Source organism: Seriola dumerili, unplaced genomic scaffold (assembly GCF_002260705.1).
Source record: "Seriola dumerili isolate Sdu_G_001 unplaced genomic scaffold, Sdu_1.0 BDQW01000468.1, whole genome shotgun sequence".
NCBI lineage: Eukaryota > Metazoa > Chordata > Actinopteri > Carangiformes > Carangidae > Seriola > Seriola dumerili.
The window spans coordinates 4163325-4190194 of record NW_019174723.1 but is presented as its reverse complement, the minus strand read 5'-3'; the positions used below and the strand labels follow the sequence as shown (position 1 = coordinate 4190194).

At 42.1% G+C, this 26870-nt stretch overlaps 3 protein-coding genes across 3 annotated transcripts; 2 read left to right on the top strand and 1 right to left on the bottom strand.

The window, feature by feature from the left end:
• The first annotated feature begins 174 nt into the window (after positions 1 to 174).
• On the top strand, positions 175 to 13111 carry pip4k2c (phosphatidylinositol-5-phosphate 4-kinase type 2 gamma). The gene is made up of 10 exons (XM_022763227.1): positions 175 to 580; positions 1766 to 1863; positions 2079 to 2175; positions 2304 to 2453; positions 7246 to 7392; positions 8529 to 8567; positions 8671 to 8784; positions 9617 to 9881; positions 10951 to 11054; positions 11263 to 13111. The coding sequence occupies exons 1-10, from the start codon at positions 422 to 424 to the stop codon at positions 11341 to 11343; spliced, it is 1254 nt and encodes a 417-aa protein (XP_022618948.1). The 5' UTR covers positions 175 to 421; the 3' UTR covers positions 11344 to 13111.
• A 3027-nt stretch (positions 13112 to 16138) lies between these two features.
• Positions 16139 to 19246, top strand: gpr182 (G protein-coupled receptor 182). Its single transcript, XM_022763231.1, has 2 exons — positions 16139 to 16489; positions 17192 to 19246. The coding sequence occupies exon 2, from the start codon at positions 17195 to 17197 to the stop codon at positions 18281 to 18283; it is 1089 nt and encodes a 362-aa protein (XP_022618952.1). The 5' UTR covers positions 16139 to 16489; positions 17192 to 17194; the 3' UTR covers positions 18284 to 19246.
• A 907-nt stretch (positions 19247 to 20153) lies between these two features.
• LOC111234949 (zinc finger and BTB domain-containing protein 39-like) lies at positions 20154 to 25992 on the bottom strand. Its single transcript, XM_022763197.1, has 4 exons — positions 25915 to 25992; positions 23789 to 25081; positions 22345 to 22704; positions 20154 to 21297 (listed from the first exon to the last, which is right to left on the bottom strand). Exons 2-4 carry the CDS (start codon positions 25046 to 25048, stop codon positions 20314 to 20316), a joined length of 2604 nt encoding a protein of 867 aa, XP_022618918.1. The 5' UTR covers positions 25049 to 25081; positions 25915 to 25992; the 3' UTR covers positions 20154 to 20313.
• Between the last annotated feature and the right edge of the window lie 878 nt (positions 25993 to 26870).

Here is a 26870-nt window from a genome sequence, read left to right as displayed (position 1 = left end):
GATAATTCCGACCGTCGATTTTAATTGAACGCACCACAAAACTGCGATGTACCACCCGTCTGAGGTCAACTGATGCAGTAGTATCATTTTCATTGGTCCCTGCCACCTGTCGATCATGAACTCACCACGTGGTTTATAAAAACACGGGGGGGGCTCGAGGGGGCGGTGGTGGACTGTCAGTAGGAATATGGCGTGGACGTCGTCGGGTAATGATTCAGCTCGGTAGTTTAAACGTTAATTTAGAGTCGGCGTAACACAGTCAGAGTTTGACGGTTGACCTTTGGCTGTCGGCGCCGTGTCGGTGTGAGAGACCCGGGGGAGGCGCAGTGAGAGTTTAGCTCAGCCCTCAGGAGGAAGTGTCACCGCCTGCACCAGCGCTCTCAGTCTCTTAGTGGGGGACGAAGAGAGCCTGTCTACGGTCATGGCTGCCCTCGGGAACTCGGGGGCCACCTCCAGTCCTATGGTGATCCTGGCGCCGAAGACAAAAACGAAAAAGAAACATTTTGTGCAGCAGAAGGTTAAGGTGTTTCGGGCCAGCGACCCTGTCCTGAGTGTCTTCATGTGGGGCGTCAACCACTCGGTGAGTCGGTGAGCTAACATTTTAGCCCGTGCTAACGTTAACCGCGATGTGTGGTGTTTATCACCTAGCTCAGTTAGCAGAAATGTTAGCAGCTGACACAGACTTCCAGCGAGCAGGTCAGCGGAGAGGTAAGGGTTTTACACCGAAGTCCGTGGCCCTTTAGATTCAGTCGCACTCAGGCCTGGATTAGCCCACCACCCGGGTAAAGTGGGTAACTGCCCAGGGGCTACAGATCGTCAGAGGCCCTCAAAAGCCCCAGGTTCACCCCAATCTGTTCTGTCGATTAATAAAGTTGTATGAGTCATTTTCAACCAAAGCTACACATATTCTCAGGTGTCAGGAAATTGAAAACATGAACGTGAGAAATTATAGATTATAAAAATAATCGTCAGATTAATCGGTAATGAAAGTAATCGTTTGTTGTAGCCCTGTTTGACCACTGAGGTGCAATATCAGCTATGATAGTTCCCCATGGGAGTTTAATCCGGTCATGCAAATGTGGTCAGGTGGGATGCAGGAGATCTTCATACTGATTTATACACATCTGGCCAAAATGCAATTAAATTAAAATCCAATTAAATTGCTATGGACTCACCATATTTTGCAACAATTGTCAAGATCCAGTGTGATTTTTTTTTTTTTTTTTTTTTTTTTTAAAAACAAACAAAAACAAAACAACTTTGCAGTTGTACTACAGCTGAAATGTCTTGTCACTTGTGTGAATCTGATGGGTGAAAGAATGCAGCATAACGAGTGTAACTACATCTAACTTTCTCATTAACTCTCAGGTGTGTGAGTTAATGAAATTTATTTCACTAACATTGACTGCAGCCCAAGTGTCAGTGGAGAATAGTTAACCATTATAACCGTATTATAAATCATACTTTCAGGATTGCAAATGCAAATTTTGTAAATTTTTGACTGGAACTGCAATGATTAGTTAATGAGTTGTTTAGTTGATTGACAGAAAATTTGTCAGCAATAATTTTGATACTCGTTTAATTTTAATTCAAGTAATCTTTTAAGGAAAAATACCAAAAATTTGAAAAAGTTCCAGCTTCCCAAATGTAAAACTTGGTAAAAGACTGTATAATGGTGTATAATGGGTAAAGACAATAATCATTAGTTGCTTTTATGTTAGACAGGAATGTGGACTGTTTCATTGTAATTACCTTATTTCTGCAGATCAATGATCTCAACCAGGTGCCTGTTCCTGTCATGCTGCTGCCTGATGACTTCAAGGCCAACACTAAGATCAAAGTCAACAACCACCTTTTCAACAAGTAAGTCATAGAAATAAGTAAATATACAAGCACCATTAATTGATATATAATAAAATGTGACCCTTAGAATACAACAGACAGTATCCTCTGAGGCCTTTGAGAAACTTGAATTACCACATAAATAGATGACAAAGAGCATGAAAGATCTGTATGTTTGTGTGTTGATGCAGAAAATTTTCTCCTTCTCACTTTCCCGCCTCCTCTCCCTTTTGTAGAGAAAACCTTCCTGGACATTTCAAGTTCAAGGAGTACTGTCCTCAGGTCTTTCGAAATCTAAGGGAACGCTTTGGTATTGAGGATCTGGACTATCAGGTATGTGATGTTCTGATGTAATACTCAGTATGCAGATCTATTTATGCACTGAATGTCTTTTTCTGTACTGTCCCTTAATTGCAAATACAAAGAGATGTATCTTACAGCATGTGTCTTATAATCCCCAGGTGTCGTTGACTCGCAGCCCCCCACTGAGGAGTGGAGACGACCAGGGTGAGGGTCTGCTCCTCAACTCCTACGACCGAACGCTCGTCATCAAGCAAATCTCCAGCGAGGATGTTGCAGACATGCACAGCATCCTGTCTGAGTATCACCAGGTAAGATCTGGATGGTTAAAGTAAGTCTGGTGATGTTCTGTCTTTTTCTTATTGTCAAGAAATGCCATGAAAAGACAAAACCCAATAATGTGTTAGTCCTTGTCTTAATACTTTCTGATTTCCCTGTGGCCCCAATCTCATTGTTTCCTACTGAAAATATTCAATAAATATATAGATTATTTTTGGCCACAGCAATTAATTGAACAGGTGTGATTAATTCAAATTTTTGTTTTTTGCACAGTGTGTAAAATGTCTACATTGTGAAAATCAGTCAGTAAGGAAGATAAACTCATAAACTTTATGCAGAGATCCTGTTATATTTCCATCAAGAAGACCATTAGCCTTTGCTCGTTTACACTGAACCAATAAAGCCGGCATAATGCCACCACTGTGTGTGTGTTTAGGTAGCATACTAGCGTGACATGTAACACAGCAGCATCTGCATCTGGCCCACCATGCCGGCTTTTCCTTTTTCACAGATGTCATTCGGCTCTCTGACTACTTCCGGTGGTGGCTTAAAGTGGGAATAACAATACCCCCATTTCTGTGTCCTTACCCTTTATATAGAATGGCCAGGCTGAATAAAGGTGGACGAGAGGCTTGTGATGTGAGCAGTAGCACTACCTGCACTCTGGCCACAGTTTACAGTTGTGATTCCAGGTGGCTAGCTGGCTCTGGCTTTCTCATAGTGACTCAAACAGTTGCATCTACGAGAGGGATCGATGCACTGGGCATTATCTGGTTATGAGAGGTGAAGTTAATGAAGACAGCCAAACAGTGAGAAGATTCCACTTCGGCCTGCTGGGTAGCTAACCCTGGCTTTCCAGCTGTCTGGAGATATCAGGCTGATGTAAAGAAACACTAACACCGGGAGTTGAGGAGTTAATGGCAGCAGGACAGTGTATGCTGGACTGAGTTAAAATAAACTACAGTGCCCATGTTTATCATAATGAAAGAACATGTCAGCCAATGCAGTCGTGTGGCTGAGATGAGATGAGTTTGTTTTGTTTGAGATGAGTTCATTTTTTTTTTTTTTTTTTTTTTAGATAAACTGTGTGTTAATATGTTAATTTACTGATTGAGTTTTAACCTGGACCAGGATCTGGCCAGAAGCTGCAGGATGAGTTATAGTAATAAATAGGTGACATGAATTTTGGAGTAAGCCCCAGTTATAGATCCTGGAGTTAAACTCAGGCTATAAATAAGCCTCCCTCTGCCTCACTGTTCATTCAATCATTCCTTCAGTTATTCATTCAAGTTTTTCTTTTTCTCAGTCTCCAGGCGTGTTGCCATCCACACACTCACCTCCTGTCTGCTTTACTGAACTGTGTGTGTAAAGCTTCACATCTACAGCACCACATGTCCTACTTATTTTCTCTGTAACCTTTGTTTGGACCTTTTGTACCCAAAAAAAAACCCCAAGAGCGTTTGTTAAAGTTCCTAAAATGAGCCCTTGCTGGGGCAGTTAAAAAAAAAAAAAAAATTCTGCCATAGGTGAGCGAGGTCGACCCAAATATGACTATTTTAAGATTTAACGTGTTGCCGGGAGCAGCAGAGTGGTGCAGTGAGTAGGAAGACAGTTAACTGTTCAACCAGAGGACAGCAAACATCTGTCCCGCTGAAGTGTCCTTAAGCGAGACACTAAATGTAGCTTTGAGCCGCCTCTCTCAAAATGAACCTGACCGCTGACCTCCCTGTCGGGGAGGAGGGAAAATATCCCTCCAAAAAAGAAAACGGTGTTTGTTATCATCAAGGTTAGCCAACGACAGAACAAATGCTCTGTTATATGATTGTTGGTTTGTTACTGATATTCAAATGTTCCTATCTCCACATCTATGTTCATGTAAATAGTAGAGTACATTTGTAGCAGATAGGAGATAAGAGGTGGCATGCTTTCACCTCTGTTTTGTTTGTTTCTGCTTTGGCTTTATTTCACGTTTACAGCTCAGACTGGAGTCAGTGTTCAGACTTGTATCACTGAGTCGGATGCATACTTCAAAAACTAGGTCTCACTTCAGGCTAAACATACCACTGAGTAAACTTTTGGTTGCTTTGAGCTCTTATTGGAATGTGTAGCCAGTGGTTATGCAGCCTACATAAAACTGAGAGGGAGATGAGGAAAATGGCAGCTCTGTTTCAGACTTTTTTTTTTAATTCACTTGGCCCTCAATGAACTCTTTGTTATCAGGCCGACTGCGTTGGCATTACACAGTTTCCTTCATAGATCATGACAGTTTGCAGGTTGCAGTTTTTTGTATCAGACTCCTAGTCAATACTTTGCATCAGTGGTGCATGTTTGCAATGCTGAACAGCTGTTTTGAATGAACCTGTCTTTGTTTTTCAGCTGAATCATCTCTGTGAACTGAATATTGAGATGCTGTGCTGAAACAGCTGGTCCAGCCATGAGAGCGGTTCTGTAGAAGGCTTCATCAGGGTTGTGCTTTTGGAGTTTAGGCATTATCTGGATGCATTTTCAGAAGGTTAAGGATCAGGTTTTTTTGTTTGGCAGATATGGAGTGTAGGTTTCAGTCTCTAAAAGCCAAATCAGTATTTTGTTTTGACCACATGAATCATTAACACTCACATACACGAGTTAGAGATTAAAAACTAGCCTTTTTTTTCACATCAACAAACCATTAACACTGCGCTCGAATTGTTTAGTTGTTGTTTTGGTGCTTATCTTTAAATTGAAAGATGTGCCAATCAATTTGGGAGTGATCTCAGGCTTCAAAATAGAGTATAAGTATCACAGTATATGTATTTTTAAATCTCTATTAATGATGGTGAACATTCTCTTAATGGTCAAGTGAAAAATCCTTTAAAGACAAAATAAACAGAGAGGAATGTCTGTTTTTGGTGAATCCAATTAATGAAATACACGACACATGAAGTCAGTATATCACATTGATTCCTATAGATCATCCTGCTCATTAAACTGCAACATTGCCCATTACATAAAGTACAGCTACTGTGATATAAGTAACTTGGCTAAACCTTAACCTTCAAATATAATCTCATGGTACAGTGCATACTGTCATGTCACTCAACTCTATTTAGAGCTGCAGCAATTAATCGTTTAATTGATATGTTGAATGAAAAAAAACTATATATTTTGATAATTGATTGGTTTCAGTCATTTTTCAAGCAAAACTCCCAAATATTTTCTGGTTCCAGCTTCTCAAGTGTAGCAATTTGCTAGTTTTGGTTGGTCTTAAGCACTTTATAGACTAAATGATTAATGAATTAATTGGGAAAGTCGATATTTGGCAGATTAATTGATAATTAAAATAGCCATTAGTTGCAGTCTTGGCTACGTTGTTTATCAGATTGCAGATTGTGCCAGTTCTGGATTGAAGGAACCATTGATTATGTTGGTTTATGTTGTCATTCTGCTTAGTGCCGAGCTGCCACAATCGATCATTTAATTGATTTGTCAGTCAGCAGAAAAATAAGCTCTTCTCCATCCAAAATTGTCAAATGTTTCCTGGTTCCAGCTTCTCGGTTGTGAGGATTTGCGGCTTTCCCCTGTTTTTATGTCAGTGAACTAAATATCTGTGACTGTAGGTCAGGCTAAAAAGGGATTTTGAAAAGGTCACCTGAGGTCCTGGGAAACTGTGATGGGCATCTCTCAGTTTTTTTTTTTTGTTTGTTTTTTACATTTTATAGCCCAAACAATAAATCGGTTAATCAAGATAATAATTGATTGACCGATAATAAATATGATTGTTTGTTGCAACCCTAGTTTGAGGCGTGCTGAACACAGGTGGACATTAAGAGGTAGAATGTGTTGTGCACATGTCCCTACGTGTCCTACTTCGGTCCATGTTGTTGTCACGGTGTTTTGAGATGAGTGTCAACTGCCATGTTTCTATTCTAACACCCACGTAGTCACCAGCCGCCTTTTTTTCCCCACCTGTCCGAGATTGACCAGGAGGGTCTAACAAACAAACACACACATGTCAGTGACATCAGGTGACGGAGACATGACAATCAGTTTTTCCAACAAGTACGCATGTCTTTTATTTCAGTCATTTATTTTTGAGGAGCACATACATTAGACTGTGGCAAAACAAAACAAAAAACAAACCCTTCCCTCACTTTCTTCCTCTTTTTCTCTCAGGTTACATACAGCAACATAATTAATATAAAATGACTGTCAACAACTCTGATTTATACAGAATGTTCCGAAAATTTAAAATAAGGTTAATCCATCTCGTAAGGTTTACCATTACACTTACATTCAAACGTGACCCAGTATTTATTTCATGAGGATTCACAAAATCACAGCAACCTTAAAAAAAGATTGAATAGTTACCAAATTTCTTCACAAACATTTTCAAAGTGCATGTTATAACCTGAATCACAGTAGCGGCTCGCCGAGGTAACGTGCGAGTGTTTTTCTGCTGTGCAGGCACCCACAGGGTAGAACCTTAAAAATCAATGTACAAAACACAGTGGAGGGGCGGGATGTTAAAAAGACATCACTCTTCGTGTCTGTTGCAGGGGACACTGAATGAGGTCAGTCTGAAGTGCGAGTCTATTTTAACTAACTGCTACAGAGGGTGTTGAGCACAGCTAAAAGCCTAACCTGGATAGACTCGATAATTAGTTTACATTCAGAGTGACCTTTGACGGTTACCAGATTTAACCCTGAGTGCCATGTTTTCATGTTTTTAGCCTCTGAGTCAGTCTTTTACCCTTTCAATGTATTTTTATTATTTGCATTTTTCTTTATCTGTGAGACTATTTTCTGCACCTGCCATGTAAATTCCCTGTCGCTTCCTCCCTGCAGCACATAGTCAAGTGTCATGGAAGCACCCTGCTGCCGCAGTTCCTGGGTATGTACCGGGTGAGCGTGGACAGTGAGGAGACCTACCTGATCGTAATGAGGAACATGTTTAGCCACAGACTGGTGGTACACAGGAAGTACGACCTGAAGGTGAGGAGGAACTGCACAGAAAACACTGACCTTTTTAATCACATGTCCCACTTCTCCACACCGCTTCACAGTACAATGTGGAAGTCATGCAGATATCAGTTTGCTTTAACAAAGGAGGGAAATGTACAAGATGACATGTGAATTGCTACTTCACGTTGGAGCTCAAAGGATTAGTTGATTAATCATTTAGTTAAACAACAAAAAAGGATTCAACTATTTCGATCATCAATAGCAAAAAATGCTAAACTTTCCCTTATTTTTGCTTCTCAATAATGAGGTTTTGCATCTTTTCTCTGTTTTGTATCATTGCAAACTGAAGCTTGTTGGGTTTTAAACTGTTGATCAGACAAAACAAGATTTGAAAGCATCACACTGGGATTAGGAAACTGTGTTTTACGCTGTTTTCTGACATTTTATAGACCTAACTTGATGCACTGATTAACTGATAATGAAAATAAGAGGCTACGTCCACACTAATACTACTAAAATAATAATCTCCATCCAGATGATCGTTTTAGCTCTGTATCAGAAATGATCTCCATCCAGACTGCACACCTGAAAACACATACATACGTGACCATTCAAGTACACTGGACATGTGTGAGCAGAAGCAGATTGTCTACTCTGAAGTTGAGTAGTTGCAGAAAGTACGACGAATGAGGAATAGCAAAGGCAGTTGCCGCATTAAAATACAGAAATTAGCTAAAAAACAGCTGCTGGCAAAGACAACAAGGACAGTAATGCTTGTATTTCATTATTCATGTTTCATTCACCCCTGGTAGTCGAGGCTGATAAGACCCAATCAGGGAGCGACCACGGGTGTCTACGTCATCGTTTCCAAAGGTCTCGGTTTTTGCCCGTTGAGACTACAACACAACCCCGCAGTTTTCAAACTAAAACGGGGCCAACAGTGTTTTTAAAAGTCTCTGACATAGGTGCTTGAAAACTCCAGAGTAGTGTGGAGGGGAGGTGAAAACGTGGCAGAAGTGATGTTTTAAAACTAAAACATAGTCGCCCTAACGCCTAACTGCCGCCCTAATTCACACCTTTTGCTTCTTCCACTGACTAGAAATAGTTCAACGCTCTTGTTTCCAAAATGTACGAATCATAATATTTGCAACCATTTGTTCTTGCAGGGGTCTCTGGTGGCTCGTGAAGCAAGTGACAAAGAACGGGTGAATTGAAACATCTTGCCTTATATCCATTTTATATCATAAATAGCTGCCTCCTCTTTGTCCCATAGAGTATATCCCACTAAGATGTTTTTTGTTCCTAAAGGTAAAAGAGCTTCCTACCTTCAAGGACATGGACTTCAGGAACAACATGCAGAAGGTTTACGTAACCGAGGAGCAGAAGGAGAAGTTCATGGAGAAACTAAACAGAGATGTGGAGGTGGGTGACATGTCACAGACCTTCCTGTTGTTGCAAACATCGGCCACACAGCGGCAGCATCTGCACGTAAAGGATGCACCGCTCCTGACTGTGTTGGCATTTTGGCAGCAGGGGTATGGATGTGAATTTCATTCAACAGGGAAGGAGCAGAATTTGGATATTATGACATTAAACTAGAGCTGAAACTGTGAGATGATCGATAGAAGATTAATCAGCAAGCATTTTGATAAGCATTTAAGAACATTTTTAAGCAGGAATGGCAAATATGGATATTATTATTTTCTGCTTTTCTTTGTCTCCTGTGATAGTAACCTGAATGTTTGGATTTTGGGCAAAACAAAACAAGGCATTTTAAAATGTCATCATGAGCTCAGTGCAATTTTTTGCCATTTGCTGACATTTAAACTATTAATTGAGAAGTTGATTAATTGATAACAAAAATAATTGTTAGTTGTAGCCGTAACTTCATCCATAGCATATTCCCATATGCAAGCTAACTATCGATAATTTCACTATCGATTAATCTGCGATTTTGTCTGTAAATGTCAGAAAATTGACAGTATAATGCAAGTTGACATTCACATTGTTTGTGTTGTTTAAGCTCAAGCAGAAAGCAAGAGAATTTTAGTCTTTTATGTTTAAAAAAAAAAAAAAATTGACTTTTGACAATTACTTGAGGATGAAAATTGAAAAGTTGCTGATCTGCTGCTGAACTGTTTCAGCTCTGGTTAATGTAATAGCACTATCTTACCTTCCATCTCCCTCTCACAGTAAATGAATGTTCTTGTTGTAAAAGCCTCTCAGCAAACATCCCTCTCCCATTTGCCCCCAGTTTCTGGTGAAGCTGAAGATCATGGACTACAGCCTTCTGCTCGGCATCCATGACGTGGGCCGAGCTGAACGGGAGGAGGAGGAAGGAGAGGAGGTGTCCAACGAGGAAGAACAGGACGCAGAGAACGGTCTGGCCCTGGGCCCCGCGGCGGGTTCTTACGGCACCTCTCCAGAGGGAATCGCTGGTTACATGTCCTCCTGCAAACCTCTGGGGCCCGGAGAGTTCGACCCCTACGTGGACGTGTACGCGGTCGGGAGCTGTCCAGGTGAATGTTTGCTTCAAGCCACGAACTGAGACAATTTAAAAGTGAAACTAAAATGCGAGGATGAAAAAATACTCAGATTGATTTCAGGCAGGGATGAATGTGTCCCCCTCTTTCTCTCCCGGTACCAATTCTAATACTTTGAGTATCTCTTGATACCGACTGACAATCAAGTTCTAAGGTTGTGTAGCTCTTCCTACCCTGCAAGTTGATATGAAGGCGTATATGTCAAATACAATACACATCCCCTTTTAGGGGTCATGTATGTTTGCACAGTTTGTTGAGATATTTCAGGTTGATCCATCGTAATAATTCAATCTCACAATCTTTGGATGGGTTGCCATGAAATTTGTCTTTAGTGCTTATTAGTAAATGTTAATGTGCTAACGTACAACATTGATCATGTCACATGATCTCCCTCACATGGATCACAGGTGTCATGAAGTTGTAGATGCTCGCGTTTCCATTTTGTCAGAGCACTTCTTATCTGTGTCAGTTTAAAAGTTGAGATTCAAAGTTAATTTTTGAAAACGGTTCAAACTGATTCATTGTTGATTAACGTATCTGTCAATCAATTGTTTCAGCGGTAGAATATTGTATAATGTAGAGCTGAAAATTAATCTGAAACCACTCTGATAATTCAGTAATCATTTGATTTACTTTTCAAGCAGAAACGAGAAGAATTTACAGTTTCCAGCTGATTTTAAATGTGAAGATTTGATGCTTTTTGTTTTTGTGTTTTAACAGAATATTTTTGAGTTTTTCACAGTTTTCAAACATTTTATACACAGAAAATAACTGGCAGATTAACTGATAATGGGGAAGAATTTGTTAGTTGTTAGTAATCTTTATGATGAAGATCCAGGAGTCTGGATCTGTTTGTCATGAGTGTTGCGTGTGTTATAATTTTATCTCCATTATCATCATCTTGGTCATCCACAAAATAATAAGAATATAGTTTTAGAGGTTTTGAGCTTTTATGTTGATGATATTTATATGAAGCCTGTCACTGCTGTTGTCTGTGCAGGCCCAATAAAAAATAACCCTGGTTGCTGTCTGCCTTTCATCACAGGAGCCCCTCAGAGGGAGGTCTACTTCATGGGCCTGATCGATGTACTCACTCAGTACGACACCAAGAAGAAAGCTGCTCATGCAGCAAAAACTGTCAAACACGGGGTGAGTAGCACAGGAGAGGACAGAATGAGGTGGAGGGCTGCTGTCAGCTGTTCAAAACATTCAGTCTTACCTGCACAGAGCAAGAATTGTTGATGTTTTCTCTCATGTCACATCATGAAATATACAATGTAAACAGATGATGATTTTTTTTGGTCTTTGTCTCATCTCTTCTCTCTCTCTCTTCTCTCTCTCTCTCTCTCTGTCGCAGGCTGGTGCTGAAATCTCCACAGTCCACCCTGAGCAGTACGCCAAACGATTTCGCGACTTCATCTCAAACATTTTTGCGTAACACTCAGCTGTGAACACTGCCACAAACTGAATCTGACTGAGAGCTAAAAGTCAATTTTATCATTGACCAAAAATAGTATGCACATACAGATCATTATTTAAATTTGGTGATCTGAGGCGAAACTACGTTCTTTCGTTGTAGCAATATAATGTACTACTTCTGATGCATATATTTATTTTTTAGATTTAAGATGTATTTCTTATAAATATTAAGCACTCTTAATGGAATAACTCTGGAGAAATGGGGTACTTGGAAACAAACTGCTGTTGATCAGTGTTCATAGTGTTAGACCACATCAGTAATAGATCAAATATGAATATATTTCTTTTTTTTTCAATTTGCTCTGGTTCCTCAGGCATGAACTAAACATAAATGAGACATATTTGGAAATGAGTTTACTCTCTTGTTGAGAGTTAGATGAGAAGACTGATACGACTCTCATATGTCTGTTAAATATGAAGCTATAGCCAGGACATGCTTAGCTTAGCTTAAAGACTTGAAACTGCTAGACTGGGTCTATGTTCCAGCACTTCTAATTATAAAATGAATTCATGGGAACTGAGACACTGCAGCTGGCAAAGAAATGTGGGAAATGACTCACTGTAAAAACGCAGTGTCTTGTATTTATATGTTAGTTTTTGTACAGATTAGATTAATCAGATATGACATGTTAATTAGTGAACTTTAAATAGGGGGTGGCTGTATTCCCCTGTTTCCAGTCTTTATACTAAGCTAAGCTAACTGGCTGCTGAGATATGAGTGATTAAAAGAAAAATCCATCGATTGAGCTTCTCTAAAGTTTTTGGACTCACGATGGACATTAAAAAAAAAAAAAAAATGATGCTGATGATACAAATTGATGCAGCATCTTTTTCATATTCTTCTTTCTGGTAGTCTAGACAGTGACCTTGTCTAGTATAATATTATTTATCTATTGAAGCAGGCCATTTGAATGTTTAGAGTGCCAAATGTGTGGGATCAAAGCTTTATCAAAGCAGGATTTGCACTTTGCATACAATTAAATCAACTCTGCTGACAGAGCAGTTAAATGAAACACAATTTCAATGCATCAAATATTGTTTTCCACCAAAGTCTTTACTAAATTTCTAAAAAAAAAAAAAAAAATGTACAGAACAACCTTGCCAGTTGAAACAGTGAATCTGTGTGTTTAAATAGTAGATTTTTGCCAGCCCTGCTTCTCGTGGCTACCACAGCCTGTAAAGACAACGTAGGGTGGCTGAGCTTGGAGCATTTCCTTTACCCACAGAGCTGAACCTGCATTAATGAAGCGACTGATTTTAGGATCAGTCCTGCCTTTTTTTTTATAATAAAATACATCATGTGTTGATGTGTAATTCGACATCAAAACACCTCCTGAAAACGAGCCCATCCATCGTTATTCTGGACAGACTCCTTTTGAACACGGTGTAGTGTTTTGTGCATTGGAATGGAAAACGTGCGCTATGTGAATCATTGTCATAGGATAAGACTTAGAAAAATATAGCAATAGAGCTAGGAACTGTTGTCAGTGTATTGTAATGATTTAGTGATAACCAGGGTACTGTGTTAAATATTTTGACCATAACACTACATTTAAGTAGCTCGTGCAGTTAGCCTTAACACAGTGAGATGATACAGCATTCCTAAACACTGGCAAGGCAGCGTAGATACAGTAGTACTCTGTGTGATGCCTCATCTACTCGATGATTGCACATGTTGTATTTTTGCAAATCAGCTTTTGGACCAAAATATATTTTACGAAGAATTTCTGAAAAGTGTTTGACTTGTTGTTGTTGTCAGAAAAATGTTTGTGTGTTTGTGCATGATGACACTTTGGAAAATATTTCATCTGGTGATAAACTTTCGGTCCGTTGGTCCACCAACAGGGCGGCTGTGGCTCAGGAGGTAGAGAGGGTCGCCCACTAATCACAAGAGGGGTGGTTTGATCCCTTGCTCCTCTTGGGCAAGATACTGGACCCTAAATTGCCACTGATGGCTGTGAATGTGTCAGTGAATGGGTGAATGTTACAAGTGTGAATGTATTGTAAAGCACTTTGAGAGGTTCAAAACGACTAGAAAAGCGGTACATGGGTGCAGTCCATTTACCAGCTCAGACTGAAACATGTCGTGAAATTTTATACAAACATTCATGGTCCCACAAGGATGAAGCCGTCTGACTTTGGTGAACTCTTGAACTTTTTCTTGCACCACCAGCCGGTCATCAGTTGTTTTTTTGGTTTTTTTACTAAAATATATCAACAACTCTTATATGAATCACCATGATATTATATATAATAGATACCCATCAAGCCTAGAGGATTATCCCTTGTGACTTTTTCCTGTCAGTTCAGATTAGTTTCTGCTTATCCAGTGAAATCTCTCAACATCTACGATGGATTGGCACCAAATTTTGCACAAACATTCATGGTCTCCAAATGATGTTTCTTAATGACTGTGGTGATCCTTCTTCTAGTGCCACCGTGACATTTATGCTTTTAACTGAAATTTCTCAACAACCACTGCACGGATTGCCATGAAATTTCATGCACACATTCATGTTCCCAATTGGATGAATTTAAAGGTCCCACATTGTATAGGGTGAGACTTCCATGTCATGAGGCTCAGAGTCTCTCTTCTGATTGGCTCATTAACATGTTGTGGCAGCTCCAGTGAGGAGATGTTAAACTACACTGAGAAGGTTCTTGGTACTTAAGACCACAAATATATCTTCTTATTGATCAAAACTTGAAATAAGACACCGGAGAAGTGTAAAGTATGGGGCCTTTGAATAACTTTGGTAGGTAAGTGGTGTTGTGCAGGTTGGAATATCTGGTAACCTATAGGTGATTCTTTATAGTTGTTTTTTAGTCTCAGATAACAACATGGTGAGGGTCAAGGACTGTTCTTTGTCTCATACTTTCCAGAAGATGTTTTTCTGCTGACTGGTTCCTTCCTGTTTGATCAGAGGAGGCAGAAGTTGCTGACTGGTTCCTACTTGTTTCACTAGAAACTGAGTGGACTCACACAATAGGATTCAGACAGGATGAGCAATGAGATTGAGGGAATAGGTGGGGGGTTAGTGAGCTACAAAATGCTGACGAGCTGGGTGGGCAGTAGGAACACCTAGGCCAGGGAGCACATTAATCAGTGTGAATCACGGCCAACACAAACGTTCTTGCTTTCGCTCTGTATGAGGCTGACCTTTAGTCTTGACCTCAACAGTCCATCACGCAATGACATATCTGAGCTCACCCAAGAGCAGCTGCTCCGGGTTGCTCAATGGCATCATTTCATCAGAAGAGACAACAGAGTTCCTCTTGTTCCTTGTGTAATTTTTTGATGAACTTTTATGTCAATGATGTCAATGCCTAAACTCGTGTCTCAGTTAAATAAACCAGATCAGTGGAGCCACATCTGTTATGTCACCACCTGCACCGGCTCAAGTGAAGCCAAATTGCAGCTCATTTGTAAGGTGTTGAAATATTGTGATAATGAGGATGTGTGTGTGTACGTCTAGGTTAAAGAGCCCCCTTCCTCAGTGAGGTTGATGTTCCCCAGGCTGCCCTCCCCCCCTCCACTCTGCTCCGCAGCACAGGGAACAAGGGGTGCTTCCTGGCATTGTTCTCTGCTATGTAGAGCCTGTTTTTACTGTTTCTGCACCATTCCTACCAGCCATATGCAAATTTACATACAGGATCATGTAAGGTAGTTCACTGAGGAAACTCACTAATAATGAGTTAATGCAAACAACAAATAAAACTGAAGCTAAGTTAACCTGTAAGATTCATGGGAACTTTTTAATGCTGGAAAAATCTGTTTTGGGTTTTTACAACCTCTAAACAGAAACCAAATCAACCCAGTGCACACACTACAGGTGGAGCAGGCGCACAAATTTTGATATTGCCCATAAATCCTGTATTTTAGAGAGCAAGTGAGATGAACATGAACAAAACATGACTCATGTCCTTCAAATACAGAAAGACAAGCGTGAAAAATACTGGATGAAACCAGATTGTCAGTCTCAGGTAACAAACCTTTAGCCACGCTAGCAGCATGGCTGCAGGGAGGGCAATGTCAATCAGTTGGTTCACTACTTTGGTCCAGACTGAAATATATCAACAAGTATTGGATGGATTGCCATGAAGTTCTGGTTCGTGGTCGGATGAATCCTAATAATGTTGTTGGCCTTTTCCTTTAGCTCCACCTTCAGGCCAAGTTTCCAGTCAAATATCTTAATGTCTACTGGAGAGATTGGCACAAAATTTGGTAATGATATTCATGTTGCTCAGAGGTTGAATGTGTCGAAACAATTACTGGATGAATTGCAATGAAGTTTAACACGTTCATGCTCCCACACTGGAATCACTTTGAGGATGCCATTATTTTTTTTTAATCTTGTGCCATCATCAGGTCGAAATTTAAATTTGTCCCGTAATAGTGAACATGGTAAACGTTATACCTGATAAACATAATCATGTTAGTATTTAGCTCAAAGCACCTTTAAGCTTTAAAGTGTTTTTATTTCTCCTTTTCGTCCTCCACATTAGGCCACGGTGCTTAAATCCCAGTGTAGTGAAGGTCTGTGTTAAATGTAGACCCTATTGTAGTCCTTGTGTTTTTTTTTCCCCTACATCTGTTTTCCTGGTAAATTACTTCTTCTTTTTTTTTAAGTAAAGTGAAATAGTAACAAAAAGGTTAAATAGAGGAGAAGTATTAAAACAGCGGTTATTATTATTATTTACTATTATAAGTCTTAATGTGTTTATTCAAGGTTCTCCCAATAGTATTGGATCTAAATTTTGAGAAACACTTTTATGTTTGAACACATTGTTTTCAAACTGCAATTAACTTTGACTCCCTTTAGTTGTGTGTGGGTGTCCCTGGACTTCTATACCACTTCCCATTACCCACTGAGGATGTCCTGTTAGATCAGTGTGAGTGTGCGAGTGTGTGTGTGTGCGTTAATGAGAAATGGGAGGGTAGAAAGTCCGGGCTGCTTGATTACTCAGATAGCCCTCAACATTAGAGCTGGAAGGAGTCATCTGGTGTCTGCAGGCTTCGCACAAAAAAGACTCTCCAGAAGACATCCAGGCCTCAGGAGGGACCTGCCCCTCTTCATCTCCAGCACACTCATCATCACCGCGAGGTATGACTAACTCCAATTCTATATATTTTTTGAGAGATGTTAGAATCTGTTTCTGTTCCTTTTAATGTGAATAGAAAAGGGAGGAGGGCCTGTCCACAGTTATTGGGGAACTACTACTACTGGTGTATGAAAAAGTTGAAGTCTTTTGTGGCTTCAGAGTGAGCTGTGTGAAGTCTGAGCCTCATGTGATGTTACTTGAGTCAGCGCTGATTGGGTGGGCGCATTGTCGGTATCGAGGCACCAGGTTTCACCAAGGAAGAAAACATGGTGTAAAAAAAAAAACAACATAGAAAATTGACACAGCAGAATAAAAAAAAAATAAAAAAAAAGACAAAGTCTGACTATTACAGCAGTGCAAGGCTAGATCACTGGATTACTCTTTAAACTAAAAAAATCATTTAAATCAGAATGACTTCAATTCAACACAAATACAAGGATGCAGTCGCAGCACCTCTTAGTGAAATTGATACTTTCAGAACTGCATGCTGTAGGTCGTGAAATTACCTTTTAATAACCTCTTTGTGGTTTTAGTATCCACCTCGCAAAGGCATTTGAGTAACATTTCAGCCCAGCATGTCTGCCACCCTCCTCCTCCTCCTGTGTTTCTGTTATGTAATGTCTGAAAACATAATCAGATTAACCCCAAAGTAAATCTAAACTGTGTCCAGATATGAAACAGTTTTCCTCTTATTTTCACTCCAGACCATGAGCACTCCCGAGCAGAACCACTCAATAGACCACTTAAATGGCACACCGTGGTTTGTCTATGAGTGCACCATCCAGCTCGATGCGGACTACCGGCGCATCGCCCTCTTCTTGGTCTACCTGTTCGTCTTCATGGTGGGCCTGCTGGAGAACGCACTGGTCGTCTGGGTGAACTGGCGTCGGCGCCACTCTGCCAACGGGGTTCTCTTCTGCGTCATCAACGTGAGCCTGTCGGACCTGATGGTGATTGTGATCCTGCCATTCTTCATAATGGAGGTGACCATGGACAGGGTTTGGCTGTGGGGCCGCTTCCTCTGCAAGGTCACCAACCTCATCTACGTGATCAACTTCTACAGCAGCACCTTCTTCCTGGCCTCCATGACCCTGGAGCGCTACCTGTCCCTAACCAGACCCTCGTCTCCGTCCCTGTTCCCTGTGGCGGGCCGGCGGCGCTGGGTGCTCTGCGGAGGCCTGTGGGTGTTCTCCTTTTTCCTGGCTCTGTTGGAGAACGTCCACATGGATCTTCTGGAGTGGGATGAGCCCGGCTGTTACATGGTGCCTGAGTACAACTACATCGAATGGTACATCTGCGTGTCTTTCCTCAGCCTGCTCTTCCAGTTCCTGGGCCCTGCTGCTGTCATCATCACCTGCAACGTGCTGATCGCTCGAGCAGTTAGAACAGCTCCAGATGTGCAGGGCCGGCGGGACGTGTGGCTGGTGCATGTGTACTCCCTGGTGTTCATCATGTGCTGGCTGCCCTACCACATGGTTATGTTCCTCATGATCATAGACGACCTCGACCCTCACATCTTCAGCTGCAACACAATAGAAGTCCTCTACTTCTCATTCAGCTTGGTGCAGGGCCTGTCTCTTTTCCACTGTGTTGCCAACCCCATCCTCTACAACTTCCTCAGCAAGAGCTTCCGCAACAACCTGATCAACAGGGTGGTGACCTGCTTACCCAGAGAAGAGCCTGCGGACCAGGTGGGATCAGGAAACCAGCCCAACGCTCCGAATGGCGGCGGGGACCCGAGAAAGCAGCGAAAGTTGAGCAACACCAGCACAAGCCAGTCTGATGTTGGATCATAAGAAAGAAGCTGAGATAAGAAAAGAGTGTAAGCTTCAGGAGTGAGACGTTTGACAGAACCGAATCCAGTGTTGGTGCCTCAGAAATGGGCTCACCAACACCTTCATCTCATAATCCACTTCCTGTTTTTACTTTCATCATGTATCTGATCACAGTTTTACACAGAGGAAGGCAGGAAATGTTTGATGTTCTTTTTTTTTTCTTTTCTTTTTTTGTTTTACCCTCAAAGCTGCTCAAATCCCACAGGAACTCACAGCAGCAGCCACTAAAATTTAATGGTACACGGGAAGACCAGTGCCACACCAGGAATGTGTGTAAACAAATGCTGCTGTCTGTCCAGTGCCAGATAAGAGCCATCCTCATACCCATATAAACATGTGAAAATGTTGAATAGCCCATAGCACACACAGATAAATTATAGCTCACATTTATCGGTTTCTTAGCTGCTGTAGTCTAACAATTTCTGTTAAAACGCAATAAAACGCAATCAAACACTGTTTGTATCCATCTGAGCTGCAAAACCTGAGTTGAGCTTTCTACTTTTGTTATCGTGATAGAGTAGAGCGATGGAAAAAGCATGTTTGGAAGCTTAACGTGTTTGTTTTACTGAGTTTGCTGTTCTTGCACTTGGCTATCTCCCTTCTTGCACATACTGTTGATCTTTATTACATCTACTTCCATCTGGAATGTGTCACATTCAACGCTTAAATGATAAAGAAAGCAGAAAAAAGGAAAAGGGGGACTGTCAGTCCACAGATGGCACAATGGCAGGAAAAGACAAGGCTTTAAAAAGGGCAAAGGTCACGAGCCCCTGGAAGCAGGAGGTTCACAACACTACGCAGATTTCTGCAAGTTCATCACTGGAATTCTGATGATGGATGAATTTTTTTGGTTCAGGACATTGTAAAAGAAAAAAGGTTGTCCAAAACAGACTTTTGAAAAATCATTAAAGGTTTATAACAGTTTTCCAAGAGGCATTTATTTGATTCTTTTCAAAAACCAATATTTAAAAAATAATAAATAGTTGCACTGTGATCAAAAATAAGACACAAATATGTGATGGGCACTCGTATATGGACACAATATCATGTTTCCTACAGCACAATATGCTTCACACACTCTCAGCAAGTGAATACAGCATGTGACATTTTCTGAAAGCGCTCAATGACAAACACACAAATGAAACACTCCTTCATATGGCAAGTTATGTTGAAAAAATGAAACTTTAAAAGGACATTAAAAAATCGTACCGTGTGAAAATAGCGACTGCAAATATAGGAAAATAATTTCTATGCTACAATGAGGTGCTACTTTAATAACAGTGTAATTATCAATCACTGACATTAAAAACCTATCCTGATACTTAAGATATAAAGATACAGACGTGTTTGGATATAAGCAGTAGTACTGCGTCACGGTCAACAGTCCACAGGCTTCCCTTCTTTCACTGACACACAACAGGATACACTGCCACCAAGTGGCTTCTTTTTTTATCAGAGCTCAGAGAGACGAAACCTCCAGACAGGTCGACTCAGTGAACGGCATCTGACACATAATATCTCCACTACATTCTAAAAGTCTAAGTCTATCATAGAGCTGAAACAATTAATCGATTAGTCAATCACAAGAAAATTGATTTATGAGGATTCTGATATTCAATACGGTCGTTGAAGTAATTTATGAAGACAAAAATTCAAATATCTGGTTTCAGCTTCTCAAATGTTGGAGTTTGCTGCTTTTCTTTGTCTGATATGATAATAAACTGAACATTTGGGGGGTTTTATTTCACAAAACGGGTCATTTAAAGATGGCACCTCGAGTTCTGGGCAATTGTGACATTGTAACATTTTTTTTTTTTCTTTTTTTTTTTCCAAGTTATTGACTAGACAATTTATCAATAATGAAAGTAATCGTTAGTTGCAGCCCTAGTCTATTATATGCAGTATATGGTCCATAACAACCAGACACACAGCTGGTGTCAGACTGAGGGTAAAGGGACGAGGAGAGCTGCACCGGGCCGACACAGGGTCGATCAGGTGTCCACAGTGGGCAGCGGCTCTTTCGAGTGATCATTGTACATGAAGGTCTGCTCGATGTTGAAGTCCGGCGGCAGGTGGTCCTTGTGGAGCTCCATGTGCGACGACACCAGCTTCAGCGTGGAGAAGTAAAGGCCGCAGACGGTGCAGCGGTACATGAGGGCGCCGGCGTGCGTCTTAAGGTGGCAGATCATGGTGGAGCGGCCTCTGAAGAAACGCAGACACACTTTGCACTGGTAGGGTTTCTCCCCGGTGTGGATGCGCAGGTGATAGGTGAACTCCCCAGAGTGGGCGAAACGTTTACCGCAGTAGCGACAACGGTACCATTTCCCACGGACCCCTGCTGCTCCGGCTCCCCCGTCCTGCCCTGAGCTCCCGTTGGTCATGACCCCAGAGGACAGGCTGTGTGCTGGCCCCTGAAAAAACTTATCTGGTATGCTGAAGCCCATTCCCAGGCCCAAACCCAGGTTGCTCATTTTAACGAGACCACTGACCTCCCGTGGAGAGGAGGAGGAGCAGGAAGATGGAGGGCACTCCAGAGACTGGTCAGCTTTACGTTTGCCTAACCAGCCCTGGCCCCCAACACCTCCTCCGCCCCCCAGGGACTCGTTGGTGTGCAGGCTGAGGTGGTACTGAAATGCGGATGAGGAGCGGAAGGTCTGTGGGCAAAGGAAGCAATGCAGCTCCTCCACTCCTGCCAAACCCCCGACCCCGACCCCATCTGCCCCGACTCTGTACGCCCTCAGCGCCGACCGCTCCCTCTCCTTAGCCGTCGCCTCCTCAGCGTGTACAGCCATATGTCTGTCCAGGAGGGGGCGCTCTACGAAGCAGCGGGCGCAGTGCGGGCAGGTGAAGACGGGCAGAGAGAGGTGTGCGAGGGCGTGCCACAGCAGGGAGCACAGGGAGAGCTGAGGGAGGTGACACAGTCCACAGCTCAGACTCTGAGGACACACGTGGCTCAGCAGGTGGTCTTTGACGGTCTGAAGGTAAGAAACACATTGTCAGGTGGTTTAATGTGGAATCAGCTCAATCTCCTCTCTGGCGTATACAGGTTATACGAACATCACACTGTGTCTTCAGTTCCGAGCTCCTTTCCCACATTATTTGTTCTTAGTGTTCAAATGAGAAAAGCCACATATACTGAAAAAAACATATAAATGCAACATTTTTGTTTTTGCTCCCATTTTTCACAAGTTGAAATTAAAGATCTAGGACTTTCTGCAACCAGACCAGACCAGAGGCGTCTTTCTCTCAAATTTTCTTTACAAATGTGTGTAAATCTGTTAGTAAGCACTTCCCCCAAGATTGTCCGTCCAGCTGACAGGTGTTTCTTATCAAGATGCTGATTACCCAGCATGATTACTGCCAGGTGTGCAGCAGGCTGGTCAGGCTGGCCGTTTTATTTATTAGGCACTGCACTTCGAAGGGAGGAGGCAAGTCACTATTTGGTGTGACCACCATTGGCCTCATGCAGTGCAACACATCACTTTTGTACAGAGTTGATCAGGTTGTTGATTGTGCTGTGCAAAGGATGTGCTGGATACTGACAGGAAGTGGAACATGCTGTAGTACACACAGAGGTCATCACGGTATGTATGTGCGTGTGTATCTTTTGTGTTTATAGAAAAAGTCTCATCTTTTATTTCAACTCATGAAAATTGGCAAAAATGAGGGTTCTCTTCCATGTTTTTTTTTTTTTTTTTTTACCAACCATTGATTACGAAATGCAAATTATGTAGAGATGCATAAAGACTTGCTGTGTGTAATAATATTGCTTGTGTGCTGAGAAAAAGTTTTTCTTATAAAACAAGTCTAAAAAATCCAATTCAATCTAAAAAACATTTGAATAACATTTATGAAATGATGGACAACAATGTGATGTATATGATATTTGTAAATAACGGGCTTAATAGTGCCAGATAACACATTATGAAATTTGTTAATTAATAAATGTATCAAACTGACCTGACATTATGTTTTTAACTGCATCTGACTTACTTCAAAATCCGTATTAAACATCCACCCACCTGGAAGTCCTTGCTGAGGGTCTTGGTGCACGCAGCACACTGCAGCTCGGAGCTCAGGCCTTGGCTGCTGTTGGTAAGCGCCCCATGTGGTATGGTGTAACTGGAGGACGTCTGGCGGTGGTGACGCAGCAATTTGCTTTGGCTGCAGAACTGCAGGTGACACATGTCACAGGTGAAGAGCTGCACCCCAATGTGGGAGAGGGAGTGGGTGACACCAGCAGCGCGGTCCGGGAATGAGGCCCCGCACACCCTGCAGAGCCCCAGCTCCGTCAGGTGGGTCTCTGCGTGTCTGCGGACGGCAGCAGGGTCTGCTGGGAGAGGCACTGCGCAGGCTTTACATGCCAGCATGTCTCTTGACACCTGGAGGAGTGGACAGCGTTAGTTTTAGAGTAAGGAAAACTCAACTTGAGTAGGAAACTAGAAAATGCAAACACTTGACAGCCAAATTATTTACCGCTGTAGGTGGAAGTAGGAATAAAAAGCATAAAACTGCATCCTAAATAGTAGAAATTTTAATCTAAGATATGAATAAGCTGAAAAATCACTTAAAAACCAGTTTAAAGTTTGAATAAAGTCTGTTGCTGATTTTCTCTCAAACTTTTGTTAATTGTATGAACGGGAGACGTACTCACTTCTACAGAACAATAGACAATCATTTAACCCACACATCCAACACAACTCCTCATTGACACCAGTCATAGTTCCTTATGTAATTAGCATGTGGTGTGTTTCATTAAGCTTCATTATTTCAGTGTCTCTCTCTCGCAAGCGTTTTATATACACTGCATGGTTGCAACTGGAGTGGACTGCCTAGAACGACAGCGCAATCGTGGGGGGCGGGGTTGCTGATTTGTCTTATACATGATCTCATACTTGAGAGTAATAAGGGTAAGAGTTAATGTGTCTAATTAGCTAATAAGAATCAGCTTTGTTCATTTCTGCCCAGATACTGCGTTCCTACCACCTGCTGAGACTGGTTGCTATCAGCTTCTGAATTTGTATTGCAGTCTATGGGAGAATTGCTATGATGGTTGAACGGTTCCTGTAGCTCAAAGTATGTGCGAGTAATTAACAAGTGAAGGAAAGTAAATGGAGGAGCTCAATTATAAGACCAGTGAAGACGGCTAAATTTAATGTCTACTACTGTATTTATTGTTGTACTGTCCAGTCTGAACTGTTATCTCTCTCTATGAGTACTAATTCATAAACGTGTGTGTGTGTGGGGGTCTGGCTGTGCTTGTAAACCTCAGACATCAATCAGATGCAAAAAAGCGTGCAGAAGGCTGAAGAATAATAAAGATTTGAATAACACTCACACTAACTAAACAATCCTGCACATTGTCAATCATTTGAACTCAGTTTATCAACACAGTGTTTCAGTTCTCAGACCTTCATCAGGCAGAATTCAAACAGAACATTTTACTACAACTGACACAAACACTACCTGGCTGCTTGAGTTCCCTCCCTCTCCGTTTTCCACGCACACAAGGTCGTCTTCATCATCCTCTTCATCTCCCTCCTCCATGAAGTTCTCGTCGTCGCTCAGCTCGATGATCTCACCTGCCAGGTGTCTCCACTGCTCCTCCTCTGTTCCCTCCATTGCTCCGTTACCTTGCAGAGCCTCTCGCTCCTCCTCATTCTCTCCCTCCTCCACCTCTCTAAACATCAGCCTGCCGTCCCGCTGTAGGTCCACCACGTCACCCTCCACCGGTCCGACCTGCAGGCTACCGAGAGGCTCTCCCGAGGAGGACGTCGGAGCGCAGGCCTCGGCTCCGAGATGTGCCGAAGAGTCAGGGAAGGAGCAGGAGTCGGATGGTGCAAGATCGCTGCTCTGAGGCAGGGAGACACCTGTGCTCTCGGAAACCATTTGCCCATCTCTGTTGGCTTCCTCACAGCTGCCTCCTGCCTCCTCCTCTTCCAGCCCCTGCTCAGTCTTCAGCTGGAGCACAGGACCCAGAGGCAGCACGCCGTCACTCTGACTGGAGTGGCTGCTGCTGGTTAAAAGATGCCCATCTGGTAGTTGATGATCTGCTGCCATCTGTCCATAGCCAATATTAGACTGGACGTCTTCTGCCTTCAGGACCAGAGTGAGAGCCCCGGTGTGAGCTTCAAGCCCAGCCCTGGCTGTCCTGGCTTGAAAGAGAGGTGAGGTAGCAGCAGCAGGAGTCGGGGCAGCAGATGAAGACAGAGACGAGCAGGAAGCGGCAGATGAACACACAGAAGACGCGGATACAGATGCCGCACCGGCGACAGCCACCGTGGAAGCAGTAGCAACCATGGTCGAGTCCAGAGTGAGGTCTGCAGGACTGCTGGCTTTACAGTTTGCAGACACAAGCAGGTCAGGGAAGATGGCGTGACAGGCCCTCACCAGTTCACTGATGCCCAGCCTCTCAGCCAGCTCGTACAGCACCCCAACGTCTATGAGATCAGTCAGGATCTCCCCCGTGTAGACGAACGTCAGCACCTTCTCAAAGTTGGCTGGGGAGATAAACTCCAGAGAGAAGGCGGTGGTGGACGAGGCCGGAGCCCGGGCTAACAGGTTCCGGAAGTAAGTCCCGGCACAAGCCAGCACCGCACGGTGTGCTGCGAATGTGCGGTTTCCAACCTGCAGTAACACATCACAGTACTGACGTGATTGGCGGCAGCGGTTGAGCTCAGTAAGAAGGCTGGCAGCGTGGCCAGGACCCTGCAGCCGGATCCTCATCCCTGCTGCTGCTCCTGGTGCGCTACAGTCCAACTGCAGGAACAGACGAGACGGTCGTTAGAGCAGAAGAGGAGCATGTGTGAGACATCGTGTGAGACATCAGGCAAGAGTCTCTGTCTTTCTTCAGCCTTGAAGGTACAGTCTATCTAATTTGAGCTTCATTTACAGTCACTAAGGCTGTAATAACTATTGTTTTCATTACTGATTAATCTCAATTACCCATTGTTTAGTCTACGAAATGTCAGAAAATACTGAGTGACCAAGTGACGTCTTCAAATGTCCAACCAACATTCAGTTAATGATATAAAACAGAAAAAAAGCAGCAAATGTTCATATTAAGAGGCAGGAAACAGCCCCATTTTTGGGCCATTTTGCATAAACTTTGAATTACTTTAAATATAATTGATTAATAAAATAGTTATGATTTGATTACAGTCGATCAACTAATTGATTAATCTACTAATCACTGCAGCTCTGCTCCAAAATGCATTACAGTTTTAGGCTGCTGTTGAGACACCATTACCAGGCTTTAATAACATGCCATGCATATGTCATTATGGCTGATTTGTAGACTGATTATTGAAATAATTAAGTCAAATGAAATATAGAGATTCTTTACTACAGACCTCTGCTTCCAGACACGCACAGCTGTCATTGTAAGACCACTATTCGTTTGTTTTTAAATGCATTCAAGACCTGAAACACTTTGTGAGCTGCTTCAGTGATTTATGATCTAATAAAACGGAGCCAGTTTGAACCAGATACACTGTGGTAACTCTCTCAGCTAAATCACACACATCTCTTCACTGCAGATTCACCCTCCTGTTAATGTGACCGTCCCGTTTCTTATCGTTACTGTTACTCACCCATTGACAGACGTTTGCAGACGGTGAATATCCGTCGTATAGTCTCGCGTTTTCCGGCGGGCTTCGGTGCTCGGCCACGGTTTATAGGTTTTACATGGTTTTACAGCCCCTTGTGTTCCTCCGTCGCGTTTTCGTGACGTGTGTCAACAAAGCGAGTAGTGAGCACGCCCCCTACAGCCCGGCCCAGTAATTACAGCAGTAAAAAGGTCAGACTACAAACGTAGCAGAGGTGGAGGACGTACTGAGATATTTTACTGCAGTATTAGTAGCAGTACCACAGTGTGGATATACTCTGTTACAAAATACTGTTACTACTTAAAATACTACTTAAGTGCAAAAGTATTGTTATCAAAATATACTTTTAGTTACTAAAGTTTTTTATGATGCAGAACGACACCTAGCCAAATCTGGTGAAGTGGTGAAATAAACTGCCCATGTAGTATAATATATGATATCATGTTATATCATTATATTGAAATTATTGATGCAGTAATATGCATTTTATTTTATTGTTGCAGCTGGTAAAGGTGGGGCTGATTTTAATATTTTCTTTATTATTTTATATATTTATTAAGAGTTTAAGATAAATAGATTTTTTTATTTTCCAGGCCTGAGATAATATCATCCAGATGGAGAAAATTCTGACAAACAGAAGAGATAGAAATCTGAAAGTAGATTTTGTACTTTCTATTCAGTCTGTTAATCTGGTCCAAGTGTACCATGTGTAGATATGTTTTTGTAGCTAGACCTGATCTATATCAGATCTAAAGTGGTTTGGAGTTTAGACTCTGGGGGCCCCAGGCAAAGAATCGAAGCCCATCGAAGAAAAATACTATGCAAACTGATGGCAGATGTTATAATTTACAGATGTCCCCGAAATGCCTCACATGCAGGCAGTGGGGGTTTGGGGAGGCAGCAGTGCGCTAAATAGCGTTTTTATAAACTATAAAAGAGGT